Below are 17,483 nucleotides of genomic sequence, written 5' to 3'. Positions count from 1 at the left end.
TACTTGGCTGCACTGATGAATTTTGCTCTACATTCATCCAACATACTAAACTCGTATACGAAAAATAATTGTATTTCTGAAATTAGTATAATTACTAAAAGTCTGGCCTTGGTGTTTTGGGCTCTTGGGAGTTCCTTGTCTTAAAAACCTGACCATCAGATGTTTTGCATAATTCGATAAATAGAATATTTTGTGTTTTACTATCTCACATTAATGTCGTAGCTAATCCATATAAAATAGTTGAATTAAATAACATTTCCTTGAGATTGAGTGATTGACAGCATTTTGTCTAATAATTTGTATATGGACTCAATAATGTTTTAATTAGTTTTATAGAAAAATATTCATAGTTGTAATCATTTTCTGATATTTTGCTTATTTCATGCGCTGTAACCATGACAATGATTTTGTGCCTAAATCCATACAACTAAAATGCAAGTGCTATGTACTTAAAATTTCTTAAACGAATATTGAATATACACCTAAATACCCGTAAGGTTAACTACGGCGCTCTCTATTGCCTATATTCTAAAAACTCTCTCACTCTCATTTACTGAGTAATGTTTCAAAATAATTTTATAACTGCTGGAAGACCTTGTATTTACTCCCCAGATAGAAAATAGTGCAAAGTTATGTTGACTTTATCATCTCAGATCCCATATCATTTGGTAGGTATCCGCACATTAATGTCACATGAAAGCACCCAGTAATAGTTGTGTGACAGTTTTAGTTGAAAGTTTTGTAAATCATTTATAAAAATTTTGAGCTTTTGGGCTTTTTATATTTTATTGAGTAACTTCGCAAAGAGCATACTTTATATTAACAAAAGAACGTAAATAACTTCTAAATGACAAAGGTCAATGCTACAGTCTTTAAAACATAAAATTTTCATCTCATGGGCACTTAAAACGTCATAAGTAATTGTACATTTCCAAGTATAACATCTGGCTAAATTGTAAGGGATATTCTGTGCCACTTAGTAAATATGTATGCTTTATAACTTATGAAGCGGTAGATAAAGATGATAAACCACCTGCTAAAATTCACTATCCACCAGCTAGAGGACCAACTTTCACTTGAGGGAAACGAATGTAAATCATAATACCATTTACCCCCAAAATTGGATGGAAATGTCAATAATTATTATGAACATTTTTAGAGAGCCAAAATTTAAATTAATCAAGTAGAAGCATTCGTATGTACTATTATATGTCAGGAAAAAATGGCTATTCTTTTCTACACATAAACTACATAAAAAGAAATAAATCATCTTCGTTACTTTAAAGACTTCTTCCGAGTGAATGAATTTCAAAAAAATTCGTTTTAAGATTGGACCACATACATTTGCCAATAAATATATAACTCAGAACATAATAATTTAAATACATGTTTAGCCATAAATGCCTTTCCTATTGAAATGTACAATTTGAGGTGCTTACGTCAGAAATTACTTAAAAACTACAACTATAATATGGGTATTTTTTACACAAGAATAGTGTATTGGGAATGGAACCCAAAGACTAAATTGTACCATTCCTAAAAGATGTGAGTACCATTTTTGGTAAATTAAAGCTGTTTAGAATAAATTAAACAGATCATCAATTCGTAAAATAATTCAGAAATTTTATCTTCCGAAGATGGTCACACGATCAAAAATAGCTCAAGGTCAAACGGTTAAAAATGGTTCGTGTTCACGTTAACTTTATCGGGAGCACGTACTCTAAACAACTTCTTTCACAAAATGAATTCTGTCTTTAGTTTTGATGATTGTATAAAACATGAAGTAGAACTTTAGTCCCTTACCAAGGTCACTGTTTTTTAGACTTAACCGAAATAAAAGATCTCTTATGGCAAAACCTAAAAGGTATAAACCAAAACCGAACACAAATTAACGAGAACTTGGAGAATACTGAACAGGAAAAAACCACGAGGGATTTTAGCCGAAATTCCGCACCCCGGGAGAACCCTTACAAACAATAAACTTTACATAACTTTGAAGCGATTCAAAAAGCCAAAAAAGTAAGAAAAAAATTAAAATGCACTCTCAAGGCTGAAAATATGGTCTTGAAGGTATATAGTCATTTTTGTAAAATAGGAGGACCGGTAATCAGGAGGACTTGACCGCCCATTCTTGTTAATTGTTCGGAGGACTTTATTTACGTATATTGTCCTTTCTTGCTCATTGGTCGGAGGACTTGACTGTCCTTTCTTGATCATTGTTCGGAGGACTTAACTGTCCTTTCTTGATCATTGGTCGGAGGACTTGACTGTCCATTCTTGTTAATTATTCGGAGGACTTTATTCAAGTATATTATTCATTCTTTATAAGAGTTTCTATACAATAAGATGATAGAAGATAACGTCAGCTCACAATATACTGCCAGTGAAATTAATGACAAAAATTAATAACGTAAAAAATACTTACTCTTAGGATTTTATTCAGACTTCACGCAGCTCATGAATATAAAAATTTTACCAAAAGTACAAAATTTACAGCTTTAACGCACAAATTGCTCATTTTTATATGTGACTCAGCCTGAAGGGAATGATGAACGAAAGCCGCATCGATGCATATCCACCGTCGACAATAATCACTTTCTTTATAGTTATGCAAGTCTATCATCGTGGTGAATACAAACCACAAACATCATTTTTTGTCAACAATATTTGATAACGATTTTGTCTTTAACAGAGAAATGTTCATGTCTAAAATCAAGAATGGAACAAAAATTAGTTTCTAAATCTAAGGTCTCATACTTTATATGAATAAAGATCACAGTGTCGTTTACATTTACCACTTCAATAGAAGAAAGATACTCTGTTAAAACCAACATTTATCACACACATTTACCTCAATGAAATTGGTTTCAATAAACACAAGGAGATATTTCACAGACAAAGGGTTTTGACTTCTTTTATCGTTTCTTTCTGCACGTACTGTTGTACTGACTCTTATGACACGATCTCAGGCAGTTAGCTTTAAAATATGTTACAAGTTGCTTAAACGTGTTATCTTCTGATTGGTCAGTTCCTAGGTGTGTTGTCTTATGATTGGGTAGTTCTTAGGTTTGTCGTTAAATGTGTTTCGCATTTCTTACTGCACTTCAACCAACGCTTTACAGGGCTTATCAGAGAACGGAACACCTTAAGGAATTAACGTACTGTGAAATTTCAATACATGATCACGATTCTAATCCTGTTGGTGCCTAAATACTGTTCCTGTTCAAGAAGTTACATTCAATTTCAAGAAACAGAAAAGCTTTCATGTTCATAACTGAGATATGCAATATATGAACGTATAGCTTGCGATTCTTTATGCACCCATGGTCTTACCAATAGCATATAATGATTGGCATTGAAATAATCACAAAAGGTCAATTTATAAATGTCTATTTTTTCTACTACGTTCTGTAAAATTAGCTTTATAATTAGCATTCATTGTGTTTTGAGTATTTCAGTAGTACTTCTCATTCTCGTATATTCTTTCCTGAGGGGTATTTTGTATATTCAGGGAATAGTTCTGTTGGTATTCTGGCCCTCCTATCATATGTCATAACAGTATGAGCTGGGAGTGGAGGACTGGCAGTACTAATGGAACTGAGTTAAATAGGAAATCGGTTAAAATAGCTCTTCTCCCTGAGACTTCGTGCTTCACTAACATCCTAAAGAATATCATCTCAAGCAACATCTTAGCGCTGTTATAGACTACACCAAGTATATTTCAATGAAAAACTTATAATGATCACTGTTTATGTTATGAGATTAGTAGGTAATCTAGTACATCTACGAAAGAAATCATGAAGAATATATGACGTAAGTTTGAATGAGATCTTGACGGTCGACAAATACGAGTTGCATTGACGTATGGGTAAAGCATGAACAAAGTCTTTGACGGAAAGAGTCAAAATTCGGTAACCTTCACACCTCGTTAAAGCTGTTTGAAGACAAGGACATCACGGTGTTGAGTTTACATTTGGGAATTTTACGTGCAAAATATTGGCTGGTAAAGTGAGGAAGAGAATAAAAGAGATTATACGGAAGTGAGTCGTGTCCAAGAGATGCCAGGAATAGCGTTACGTAATCCAGAGACTCCTGATTTACCAGAATGCAGACTGTGAGTGATAGACAAAGCGGTACCACTTGACGTGAAGATGAAGAGAAAATCCTTGACAAATCACTTTCAAAAAAGTCAGTCGGGCACAACTGACTACAGTCCTGGACTACAATCTAGTTATGTTATTCAAGTGATACTTTTATATTATCTGCTTCTCGCGGGCAAAACTAGAAGGTTGAGTGGGGCGTGTGTCAGTGTAAATATTCAAGTATTCAGCTCTGCCCAACCGATTTCTTCTGAAAGCAATTGTACTTTTGCTACATGGGAGGCTGTTACTTTCAGCCCTGCTTTCAAGGAAATGGTAAGTGGATAATATGGGGATGGTGCAGAACCCAAACCAGGGGAATCTGGCTTACTGTCAGCTAACAAATCCTGACGATTAAAGCGCGTGAAAGTTTGATACTAAACTCCCAATGATTTATCTGATTTTCTAGTCGATGTATAGAAAACTTAGATGTCAATGATACCTTATAAACCGCGATGATAATATCGACATTTTATATATGATGACTTTTTGAGGAAAATGGTGATCTGGCAAGCAAGTTCAGTCTGTAAAACTCATTCACTGCATCCACGATGTACATAAATGTATTAATATACCCACACAATAGTTTGCATTCAGTCAGAATTATTTTATTTGGATAAGAATAAAATTGATCTCTTATAAATATCTTGCCGATGTAAGCTTGGACGCTTATCAAAATATCTTTAAAAATTTAGATAAATCTTCAGGCTTTCTTAATTCTTCACAGAAATATTTTAATTTACCATATAAATATAATATTCTTATTCCAAGAAATTGCCCGCACGGTATCAATTTTTGAAATTAGACCTTATTATTCACTAAATTTACTGTTATATAAAGTTGTGCTAATCTAATGTATTAGGTATGTCAAAAACCATGCGTTGTTCATGTGTTCTTCACATGGTTGGTCATATGCTTGTTCACGTGCCGAAAATCATATGACATTTAATATATCATTCATTCATACGCTTACATCATTCATTCATACGCTCGTAGTGGGAGCGTTGTCGGTGTGTATGAAAATACAAATGAGAGCAGCAAGGATTGCGTTTGTTTTTTTAAAGGCTTCTCTCAACGATCTTTTACAGTCAGTTAAATGATCTCGTGTCATTACAAAGTGGTCGACTGAACAAACAAGGATATAAACATTATTTAAACGACGTCAAAATTTTATACAATATATAAACCGCTTGCCCTGAAGGTAAGAAATATTTTTATCTTCAGTTATGCTTACTTTGCTTGAATTATACAATGATTACAATCTCAAATTCGATAAAGTTGGAATAGCATCAGTATTACCACTGCAAAAAAATATTTTACACTCCGTATAAAGTAGGCATTTATTCTAAACGTTTCCTTCTAGTCTTACATACTACCACATATTCTACTGATTATGAGATATGTAATATATAACAATCGTTGAAATGCTTAGAATAAAATGCTGTTTACTTTATACGGAGTGTCAATATTTGTGCTTTACCAAAATATCAGACTATCAGGGCTTTTTTATGAGTCTATTCTCTGAAACACTATAAACTTCACGAACGATTATTCATGAATACGAGCGTGGCTTATATAGTATAAAATACGCGATGGTTAGGGATCCCATCCGACATCGGATCTTTATTTTTCATGGTTATACTTCCGACAATCCTTCATGTACAATCTTGTAAAAATTACAATTTGTAGAGCTTATGAAGACGAATGCCAAAATCATGTCAAATGTCAAGGCTAACCGGGTTCGAATTACGGCCAGCCATGTCATTCATATAATCTGTCGAATGAGATAAATATATTTTCTTTCTTAATGATTTAATTTTTCATCTTTTTACAAACCAAAGCAACAACAGCGTTCTCACGTGTGCTATTCAGGGAAATTTATGGGGATATGTAATATTACTCATAATTTTTTCAAATGAGATTTGCGTTCGTAATGATTTCATTTTATTATTATATTTATATCCTTAATTTAAAAAAAGCGATTTTCTTACAACAATTCACTCGTGCCTGATAAACTATCAAAATATTTTTGTTTGAATATGTTTTCTTTGAAAAACAGATTTCACCAGTGTCAACAATGGCTGGAATCAAGATCAGCGATGCAGATCGTGAAAATATGGATTCAAAATTTATATGTAGTTTTTGTCATTACCTCCTTGTCAATCCTTTACAGACCTCGTGTGGACATTTGTTTTGTAAATCTTGTATTGACATCTTGCTTGGGTTAGATAAACATAAATTCTTAAGTTAAATTTTTCTCCAAATCATCTTTGAAATGATATGAGATTTAAAGATGATACTTGTCATATTTACACTTTCAAAGATGCCATGATTGCAATATCCTATCACTTATCTCAATGTTGTATAATATATCTGAATGTTGTATCCTGTTTGGGCTCTATGGGAGCATTTATTGAACATAATTCCTAAAGAAATGCTGTTAGAATATTATTGAAATAAATAGAGATTCCCATATATGTATCTCTTTGTTGTATCTCAGATTTCAATGTTGAATCACATATCACAATGTTGTATCAAATATCTCAATGTAACATAATATTAATCCTGACATGGTTTATATGCACATGAAAAACATGTGACTTGGACTAGATTTGAACTCACACCTTCGGGATACTAGGTTTAGCTATGTTATTCTCTGATGATGGTTTTGGAATGAATATCTCAATGTTGTAACACATATCTCAATGTTGTAACACATATCCCAATGTTGTATCACATATCCCAATGTTGTATCACATATCTCAATGTTGTAACACATATCCCAATGTTGTATCACATATGTCAATGTAAGAAGATAATTTTTAACCCTTAAGAGGTTGTAGCATATCTTGTACCAAATGAAATAAAAACCAGCTATAGAGAAAGTTTGCCACATTAAGGGTTTTTATCCTAAATTTCTTCCTATTTTAATATGCATAACTGCATTTCAATTTCTATATAATATTATGCAAATCATATGCTGCAAAATTTTTCATATCATGTTAGTTTAAGTAGTGCCTCAAAATTGTTATTTGGGTTTTTTGACGTGATAGTTAGAAAGTAGAAACAGTTGCCAAATCTTGCTCAAAATAGCAACTCATTTTAAAAGGTGGTAAATTTGTCAGACATGCATGAATGAATTTTGCTCCCCTTTCCTCTAGGCACCAACTGTGGAACAGGTTACCACATTGTTTGAAATTCACCATTTTTTTAACAGTTTTTATATTCCTTTAATCTGTATTGGTCCTAATCCAAAATGTCCTGAAGATCAGGAAAAAAGTTGAGCAAGAATGAGGTAGGTGGAAATATTCCAAAGTTTTAACAGTTTAATCTACTAGGTGGCTGAAATTCACCATTTTTCCTGTTGCTTGTAAATATATATTTCAAATGGAATTTAATAGTTACAGTCGATTTTAACATATTGAGGATTAGTTTTGTGCACAAAGATGTAATTCATTACTATGAAATGTACTCTTTTCAATGTAGTTTTTCTTGCATGTTTTTTTTAAGAAAAATAAGAAAGATTTGTACCAAACTTACATTGATGATTTATTGTTTCATTGAACGTCTTATGCAAACTTAAATTGTGGTGAAGTAACTTTATCTGTTGTTGCAGTCTTGTGACCTAAAAGATAAATTTCTTCAAACTTAAATAGGTTTTCCCGGATGCTTTCACCAAGCGTGAAATGAAAAAGATTCAATTACATTGTCTCTCTGAACAGTGTAAATGGTTTGGTGCCTACGAAGAATTGGAAGTGAGTTGCGTGAAGAAATTTATCAAAAGATTGTTGTCTTACTTATTAAGTTTCTTTTTTGTCAGGGTCATTATCAAGTTTGTGAGCATGCGCTCATCAGCTGTATACACAAGCAATGTAACATTCAGTTACCTCGCTCTCTTCTTGGTGAACATTTGAAGAATGATTTTGAATATCGAAATGTAAAATGTGAATATTGTGGTAAAGATGTCCCGTATGCTTCACTTAAGGTATGCAGAATATTTGTCCATTGATCACATGAACACAGCAAGATGAGATAAATAGTCTAATGTGTATCTTATTATACATCTGTATACTGATTATTGTTGTTACTTGACAAAAAGAATCAACTCCTTTTTAACGCCTTTTAAGAAATTAGATTGAACTTTATATCCACCAAACAGTCGTTACCTTGTATTTTCTTGCCATGTAGGATCATAAAGAAAATGTATGTGAAAATGCACTCATCACTTGTAAATATTGCAATCAAATGATACCCAGGAAGGATATTGAGCACCATGAAAGTACAATTTGTGATGAAGTGCCCACTGATTGTGAATTTCAAGCTATTGGATGCAGTCGTGACAAAGTAAGAATATATGAACTATTTTACAATTTCATATCTGCAACGAAGAAACGTATCTGCAAAATTCTTTGACCAAAAACGAAATTTTATTGAAAGTTCCAAAGAATATAACATTAACATTTCATGGAATTGACATTGTTTTTAACAAATCATTTATGCTTGCTCAATATATTAAAAAAACGTTTTCTATTGAACCCTGACCCTCTTCCGTTTTTCGAGGTTGAAATTTCTGTTTGTTTTTTTTTTCTGTGATACTTTGTGCTGCAAAGCTATATTAGCACGAACCCCCGAGATGTTTAACTAAATTTATAGTCTACTACAAACAGTTCAAAATTGTCCACTTTTCCTCATACAACATTTATATAACCATCTGATCATAATGGCGTCCAAAAGCTTTACGTGTCAGAAAGTAGGTTAGTATCGGTTCATTAGGTTGTCCATTTGGAAGCAGTGTTTTTTCGTGTATTCTCCACCTATTTTGATGATTAAACGTTTTGAAGGAAATGGTACTTGACATCGTTATCGTGTTTAGATTGAAGTAACTGGCAGCTAAATATTTTGTTAAAAGAATATGTTTTCATTGCTATTTTTATTTTTCCTTCGCAGACATTAAAACGAAAGGAGATCCAACAACATATGAAGGACAATCTAATTGATCACGTGTTCGCCTTGTTACGATATGTTAAAGCATTTCTTACCTTGTTAAGTAACTATGTACTACGCCCAGAGTTTACCAATGCTGTTCAAGACTTGGGTGACCGAATCACAGCTGTTCGTTCTAATCTCTCAGAAAAATTTTTTATGCTAGTAGGAAAACTTACCGGCCTGGAAAGGAAGATCGAGAGTCTAGAAAGGAGAATTGAGAGTCTTGAGAATCGTGGTGAGCAAAATCGAATAGCTTCCCTTGAGAGTCAAGTTACTACAATTTCCGCAATTATACAATGGATGTGGGAGCGTTTGGATGAGAGGGGTGACTTACCGGAAGAACTCCATGATGCGCGCGCACTTTGATCTATTGGCCCAAGCTCTTCTACAATTAGTCCAGTAAACGAAGGATGTTTTGTATGGTGAAGTTAGACAAAAATAATAGACAAAATAGTTTCTCGCCTAAAATAAGGCTTACAAAGAATTTTTTTCGCGTGAAATCTCTTTATTTTTGTCAGTTTAGTGTACACATTCACTTAAACTTCTTAAATTTTATCAAAACTTTTCTTATAATTTGACCTTAGGAAAATCCAAGATCGCTGCCATCGGACAAATCAAAGATGGTCCTCGTTCAATATTTGTAAGCTAAGAAACTGTAAGGAAGTACAATTTTTGTTTTGAAACTGCCTTCACAGTTCTATCTGATTATTTGAAAAGGCTCGAAGGAGTGGTAACCTTACTCATTCTTACGGGACAAAGACCAGAATTGGACTTCTGCTATTCTGTTTCATTGCGAGAAAGATCCACACAGCACCATGCTTGCACTTGATGTTAGGTGCGTTGACAATGGAACCTAGCAGAATTTGAAGTTGGCGGAAGTTTCTTCGGAAGTAAAAACCCTGTGTAAAATGCGACTTATTCTGGAACTTCTGTACACATGCGGATGCTAAACTTGATAATGGTGTACAACCATACGTATCAAGTAGGGATTTCTCGTCAGATCGATTGCCGCCTTTAAAAAAGAAGCACTCATGAACACTGTACAAGAATTTTTAAGGGTTGCAAACTTCTTCAGCACAGCCACCTCAACAATGCCATGTGGTGGGGACGTAGTGTCAAAGCAACTGATGGCAAGTTGGGTAGTTATGCATGCAGTTTTTCTCGTCATTTTCACTTTATGTCGCTAAATGTGAGACAACTTTAAGACATCTGTATCTTTGGATAATTGGAGGTATGGCAGGCCATTCAGTTAGTGAGTACAAATTTTTTCAAAAACCTAAGACGAAAGTCAAAACTAAGTCAACAAAGCTATTAAGTCAAAACCCTAGCGTCTGCAGTTGATATAAAAACTGCTACTGGAAGCTTCAATATGTACTTGCGGCTAATTAGTGTCAGAGAGAACTCCCTCTTCCTGAACTATTGGAGCATGAGTTGTGTCCTTTTCCTATATCCTTATATATAAACAGCTTGCGTATGCTGTTGGAGATGCAGATTATAAAATTTGCCTTGAAGCGTCTCACTTTGCATTGAATAATTAACCAACAGCTGTCGTAGCCAAAGATACTTATGTCTTTCTGTTGTTGGTTTAACATTGGGATCTCTCTAGTAGTGACCTCTAAATGAAAAGGGAAAGGACGAGACTGACTGTATGTACATCTCCCCTAAAGAAGAAACTTGATCTAATCCATTCAAAAAGTTTTCTTTTCTTACATGCCATCATTTGCTGTGATACTACTTCTCCACCACTTCACATTGTCAATGCGACTGTGCTGAAGAAGTTTTCAACCCTTAAAGATTCTTGCACAGTATTCATGAGTGCTTCTTCTTCATAAGCAGAAATCGCTAAAGCCTAAGACAAATCCTACTTCATATGTATGGTTGTAGCTACAACATTATCAAATCTAGTATCTGCTCGTGTACAGAAGCTCCAGATTAAAGTCACAACTTCTATAAGGTTTATGCCCCTGGAGAAGCTTCTGTCAACCTCCGATGCCGCTAGGTTCTATTGCTACTGCACCTACCATCAAGTGCAAGCTTGGCAGAGGTTGGATCTTCCTCTCAATGCATGGGGATGGCAGAAGTCTAATTCTGGTCTTTTTTTTATAAGAATGAGCAAGGAGACCGCTACATCAAGCATTTTCAATATAATCAGATAGAAGTGTGATGGCAGTTTCATAGCAAAAGGTGTTGTACTTGCTGCAAGAATGAGTTGAACTATACAACTGCCTGTGGGCAGCTCAAAAGAATCATGTGTCTAAATAACTTGCAAGAGGAACAAAGGAAAGAAAATGGCGATGATGACACAGTTTTCTTAGTTTACAACATTTACACATAGTGAACGCGGACCATCAATGACTTGTCCAACGGCGGCCATCTCAGTCGTCAATATTCCTACGGTCATCATTTTATAGGGTTCCCATGGATAGAATCAGGTTGGGTTTTATAAATACTTTGACTATCGCAAATAGACATATTCTGGGTGAGAAAACTTCGATATCATTTTTGGGTAACCTCTGTCATTTGCTTTCTGGACTAAATAGCGCGGTAACTAAGACCTGTATATAATCACTTTGGCAAATTTCAATTCAATCACATCAGTACGACTTTTCACTATATTCATTCGGTAGTTTTGAAGAGTGTTCATATTTCTTAAGGATTTGCTTAGCGAAAAGCCTTTATGTCATCAGGTCTTTGAGATAGATAGTAACAGATGACGTATTGCGTATGGTTCCGAAATGAATATTCGTGAAATATTATTTTCGTAAAGTACTCTGACAAATGAACATATTATCACTGAATTTGAGGTGGACAAATTTGTAAATATCATAATTGATTTTGTTGTGTCAAAAATTGTAAATACGTAAGAATATTAAATATACTTGCATAACTAAACCATACTTCAGTGTATTTCGTAATTTTCATTGACAAAATAGCAAATCCTCATTCAGTGGCTATTTGTTGTTAATGTGCGATGATCGATGATGGTTGAATATCTTTGTAAATTAGTAATAAAATGCTTTGTAATGATATTTTATATTGTATTTTGTATGTTTCATTTTGTAAGATAAAATAATAAAAAAGCCTTTTAAAAACACGAGCACCGGTTGTTTTTATTACTCTTCAGAAAGCGGTGGATCCAGGAAGGATTTTTTCGATGGGTGCTTGTCTTAGTGATCACTTAAACTTCAGTTGTTCAATTATTTATCAATTTATTCATTTTTGTATATGCATACTATAGTTATAAATTCAAAATAACTATCATTTACTGTAAATAAACTATAATGATATACAGTCCATGTAAAGGCTTTTTCCATGAAAAGTAGAATAGAATTTAACTTATTTTTGCAATTTGTACCCCTGTTGACCATTACCTAAAGGGGTGAGTACCTCTGTGAATGCCTTTCCTATAGATCCATCACTGTTATAAAGAAGGAAATTGTTTTCAATTTCCTAATTATTGTAGATTGTACTGTTGTTAGTTAATAATTCATAATAGTTTATAACTCAGGGCTTATAACCCAAAAACAATCCTTGCAAGCTCTTTATGGAGTTGCCAACAATTGGAATTGGAACTGTGTTTCCTTAAAAATCGATAACGTGGGAAGCCATGCTATCTTGGTCATATACACCGTGATTAATGTTTTGTAGCTATATTCGTTGTTATTCAGGGTCAGGATTTATGAGTAAGGCTACTCCTGTATTATCAACCGTGAACGTTCCATAAGCACGACTTGTGCTTGGGAAATCTACAAAATTTGACATGAATTCATGAAACTTCCAGAAGAATCAATGTCATTTAAAGTGTGTAAATATAGTAAGAGCGAATAATTTCTATTTATCGCTATCGCCATTCTTATTTGAAAGATAGTTATGTTATCTAAATTAAAAGCAAACACGACACCATAAAGCACAATAAATGTTGATTCCATTGTTAGCTACAGAAAATTATTCACTTTTCTTACCTTCACCCATTTTATTTGTTTCCCCATGGTATTCATCAGTTACTCTCAAAACCGCCTCCCACCGTAGATTACCTCTAAGTTAATGTGCGATCAGTGGCTTTCTCGTATCGGAAGATGTGTGGTGTATACGGTTTTGATTATGTCTTATTAAAACGATTGTACTTCATGATGTTACCCCAACATGGACGCTTGACTTTAAATTTTACCACGACATTTATTGCACTCGCAGGAATATTTACCCTCTTTCCATCACCACTTACTTCTTCTGTGACTTTTCGTCCGTTTTAATAATAGGTTACGATCATCTTTCAGATCCAGATTCCTTTGGAGTAATATTTAATGGTTTTTCTGAGCAATTGTTCTTTGCTTTCATCACCGATAACTGCTTGTTTTTCACTTTGATGTAGTTTACTCAATAATATGTTCGCATCTCTATTCTTTACATGCTTTGCCAGTTTTTCGAAAATGTGCATGGAAGGTTTATTAATGGCGGCTTGCGACCCACTAATGGCAAGATGTTTACCGATGAAGCGCAATAATTTATCTAGTTTTTATAGAGCCAAAAAGAATAACAATAGTTCGGATGCGTCGCCTTCAATCGTTGGTGATGTTGCCGATGAATCACCATTGACTAAAGCTTTAGTGGCCGCACTTCGCCACCTCCTACTATTCTTAATACTGCTCTTATCAAACCAAGGAATAGGGCATGGAAGGCGAAATCCTTTAGAGTAATCCTAAGCAACAAACAGTTTATTGGTGGTTTGTGCTGCTTTATTACCGACATTCGTCAGAGCTGATTGAATGGCACTCAATTGTAGATCACGCCTTCTAGCTGCACTGTTTAATTTCCCCCAAATTTCGGTGATTACTAATTGCTCATCCCAGCTTGTTCAGACAACGTTGATTGATAATTGAGGCCAGCTTCTTGTTGACGATTGGTGAAGTTTTTTCCGTTTCGTCAAGTGTTTGCGAAATCTCCTCCTGTAGCTGTTTTACTGCAAGCTGTTCTGTTTCAGAACTGCGCTTGGTTGCAGGTTCTTTGTTTTTTTGCCAACAAGACTTCGCAATCTGAGTCATGCCTTGATTCTGAGACCATTGGCGGATCTGGGGTTAGTCAAAATAACTTATTGCGGCACATTTTGGCATATATTTACATTTCTAAGGCCCTTTGAAGCATATCCATTGGTGAAATTCAAAACCAATAGTGTTTTTCTGAAAGTAATTGGACTTTAAAATGAAGGAGCTATAATTTATTTTGACGTACGCTGGATCCGCTACTGCAAGACTTAAGCACCTTCTTTACTCTTACGAGTAGATTCTACCGTACCGGATTGTGATGTTTGCTGCATTAACCTGAATGATTCACTAATTGCTGTCATTGCTTCACTCATCCTACAAGGGTGGTTGCTATAGCTACATTCAAATGTCATCAATTGATGTGACTTGCAACTCTTCGCTTTCTTCAATGATATTATTTGTTCATGGTGTTCAGTGCTGCTTCATCTCCGACATCATCTTTTGTCGTATACTCTATACTTGTAGAAACCATAATTCAAAAATTTTTAAGATGGAAAGGCAGGGCTGTGAAAGCAGCGGGTGTACAAAACTATACCGTTTCCGTTACGTGTGAACACCTAACCTAAGAGTTTCATTACAGTTAGACGAAAACTTTTCCCAGCTAAAAATGACAATCATGACAGCGATAAATATGGTCATCAAAAATTTGTAAACTTCGGATAAATATAACTCAAATAAATTGAAAGCCGCCATACAGTTCGAAACGGTATGAAACTCTAATGGTAGAGTTTTGTACTGATATCATGTGAACATAGTCTAAATATTGATGAGGGATGCTTAGTCTAAACGCCCCTAATGAATATATTGATGAAGTATATTTAGAACTAAATATCTCTCATCCTTATGATTCAACAGTAAACGTCCCAGAGATAACAAATGATCCCGAGGCAACCATGTTATTATTATAGATAGCATTTGTCGGAAATATAATCGCAAATATTTGTGATGGCTGTTTTGAATTGTTTCCTTGTGTGCGGAGTGAACTCTCACTGAAAAAACTAAACTTGAGATGTATGAGTAAGCTCAAAATGATATTATTTATATTGAAAAAAAACATCTGATCCAAGTTCGACTTCAGGAATAATAGCAGTTTACTCGGTAACCGGGTGTAACTCAAAATATTTTATAGGAGCAGAATTATTGGAAATTACCATGAAATTAGTGTATTGAAAAATTCTATACATTTTGTATAAAATCCTAACCAGTGGATTTGATTTAAAATAGTTTGAAATAAAAAATTCTCCAATACTTCGTGAGTAAAGACATGTAACTTTGATAGTTATATCCATAAAATTAACAATATAAACTCTATTCTTCGAGTATTCGTATCATTAACTGGCCGTTGTTTAAGAAAAAATTCACCTCGATCGTCGCATTTACTGTTGAAACGTCAATAATTTTAGGAATTTCCAACCTCCAAATAAACAAGCATGAGTTTTAAAAGAATTAGAGTCTTCTTTGGTATGAAAATCTTTAAAAATTGAAAATTTATAGCTGCATAGCCTGCATTACTATTAGATAGCCATATTTGTTTAAGAAAAAGAAGAGGGGCCGGATAGAAGCATGGATAGCGTTGCCCATTCGATAGCAAAGGGTTAAAAAACTTCTTGGAAAGGAAAAATATAAGGATTGAACTGAGCAATTACTGTAATGTCAAAATATTGTTTCTAAGATTACAAGTTTAAAAAGTTTACCATCCAATGAATAACGTTAATCAAGCATTGTTCAACCAGCCCCAGAATTCCATGCGCGGGGGTTCTCTGATTGCTAACTATTTACTAACGCATAGTGACGTATACATTCCAAGATGGCAGCTCAAACGGGCAAAAGAACTATAATTAGTATTAAAAAGTGAGGTTTTTCTTAGTCTTCGTCGTCATACCCCTCCATGCAAGTTCTAGCCACTTTTTTGGAAATGGTATGACATTGCCAAGTTTCTGAAGTTTATATGTACTGCCTGTCATCTCCCTCTTCTTAATCAAATACAGACCTCGTGTAGACATTTGTTTTGTCTATCTTCTATCAACATCATTTGTGGACATTTGTTTTGTCTATCTTGTATCAACATCATTTGTGGACATTTGTTTTGTCTATCTTGTATCAACATCAAAGTTATTTTGAGTTACGTTTTTTTCAACGTAACTCAAAATAACTTTTTGTCCAAATATTTAAGTTAAAAAGTTGATCACGTGTCTACATCAAAGACTAAATTTCACTTGGTAATTTATAGAGTCATAAAGCTTTTTATCCTTTCTTAATATTGCAGTACATATCTTTGTGCGGTACATTAACCCAAGTTGTGCCTGAGGCTTCACACTAATATTAGTTCATGCAAATGAAACTATGTCCCTGAGAGATCTTTGTTTTTGTGCCTTAAACCATTGCGAACAATAACAACTACACTTTGTGAATTTAAATTTATTACTGAGATTAAGTCAATGCCGTACCCCACAAATGAAAATGTTGGTTCTTTTAATAAAGACATGTCACTGTTTGTGTTGACATACATGCTAAAAAATTTGGCACAACTTTTTCATGCTTAATCTGTAGAAGTTTTAATTCAAAATGTCCTGAAGATCAAGAAAATTGAGCAGGAATGAGGTAGGTGGAAATATTCTAAGGTTTTGTCAGAAGCCTCAACTATATATACAGTGCGCTATGTGCCAAAATTGTTGTATGTCAAAAGTAAATTCTAAAATTATTTGTCTCATTTGGTGATAGACAGAAAATCTTCTCGTAAGGTGAACGCCAGTGGTGAATCGATTAAAAAAAAAGAGGCAACCAGTTTCCTGAGACGACCACGAACAACCATGTTCTTTATTGCTTGTAAATTTGAGATTATCCTTTTTTACTGAATCAACGTATGGGGAATTAATACGTCCACGCAGTATAGGTTAGATATTTGGATTAAATCCCTGCTGTTTCATTTATCCCTTGTACTAACATGTACACTGAAGTGGAAGTTACGCTTTGTCAGCTGCATTTGCATTAGTTACTTCGATCCGTAAATTCCGTAAAACTATTTAGGTGTCCCCAGATGTTTTCACAAAACGTGAGTTGAAAAATATTCGTTTACATTGTCCCTCTGAAAAGTTCAAATGGGTTGGTGCTTATAAAAATTGGAAGTGAGTTGAGATGAGAAATTTATCAAAAAAGCTTAACCTTATAAAAGCTTAACCTTACTAAAGTTTTTTTTCGTCAGGATCATTCTTAAGTTTGTGAGCATGCGCTCATCAGCTGCGTACATAAACAGTGTAACATTCAGTTACCTCGCTCTTTTCTTGATGAACATTTGAGGAATGATTGTGAATATCGAAAA

At 34.2% G+C, this 17,483-nt stretch overlaps 1 protein-coding gene across 2 annotated transcripts; it reads left to right on the top strand.

The window, feature by feature from the left end:
* Nucleotides 1-5,112: 5,112 nt before the first annotated feature.
* Nucleotides 5,113-12,302, top strand: LOC124448783 (TNF receptor-associated factor 5-like). Of its 2 annotated transcripts, XR_006949248.1 has the most exons (7): nucleotides 5,113-5,340; nucleotides 6,199-7,434; nucleotides 7,796-7,894; nucleotides 7,960-8,124; nucleotides 8,328-8,483; nucleotides 9,087-10,183; nucleotides 10,261-12,302. XR_006949248.1 is itself a non-coding variant. In XM_046999754.1 (6 exons), exons 3-6 carry the CDS (start codon nucleotides 7,826-7,828, stop codon nucleotides 9,489-9,491), a joined length of 795 nt encoding a protein of 264 aa, XP_046855710.1. In that variant the 5' UTR covers nucleotides 5,113-5,340; nucleotides 6,199-7,434; nucleotides 7,796-7,825; the 3' UTR covers nucleotides 9,492-12,302. The 2 variants fall into 2 exon arrangements, 1 of the variants encoding a protein (XP_046855710.1); XM_046999754.1 differs by having other exon boundaries at nucleotides 9,087-12,302.
* The last annotated feature ends 5,181 nt before the right edge of the window (nucleotides 12,303-17,483 follow it).

This window comes from Xenia sp. Carnegie-2017, unplaced genomic scaffold, assembly GCF_021976095.1.
Source record: "Xenia sp. Carnegie-2017 unplaced genomic scaffold, XeniaSp_v1 HiC_scaffold_23, whole genome shotgun sequence".
NCBI lineage: Eukaryota > Metazoa > Cnidaria > Anthozoa > Malacalcyonacea > Xeniidae > Xenia > Xenia sp. Carnegie-2017.
Note: the sequence above shows the minus strand (reverse complement) of the source record. Positions and strands in the feature narration are given on the sequence as shown.

What these genes read in the sequence shown, in the direction of transcription:
- LOC124448783 (XM_046999754.1), top strand. Translation starts at nt 7,826, where the DNA reads ATGAAAAAGATTCAATTACATTGTCTCTCTGAACAGTGTAAATGGTTT. An exon ending in GTGCCTACGAAGAATTGGAA is followed by an intron (nt 7,895 to 7,959) that starts GTGAGTTGCGTG and finishes CTTTTTTGTCAG; the next exon opens with GGTCATTATCAAGTTTGTGA. An exon ending in TCCCGTATGCTTCACTTAAG is followed by an intron (nt 8,125 to 8,327) that starts GTATGCAGAATA and finishes CTTGCCATGTAG; the next exon opens with GATCATAAAGAAAATGTATG.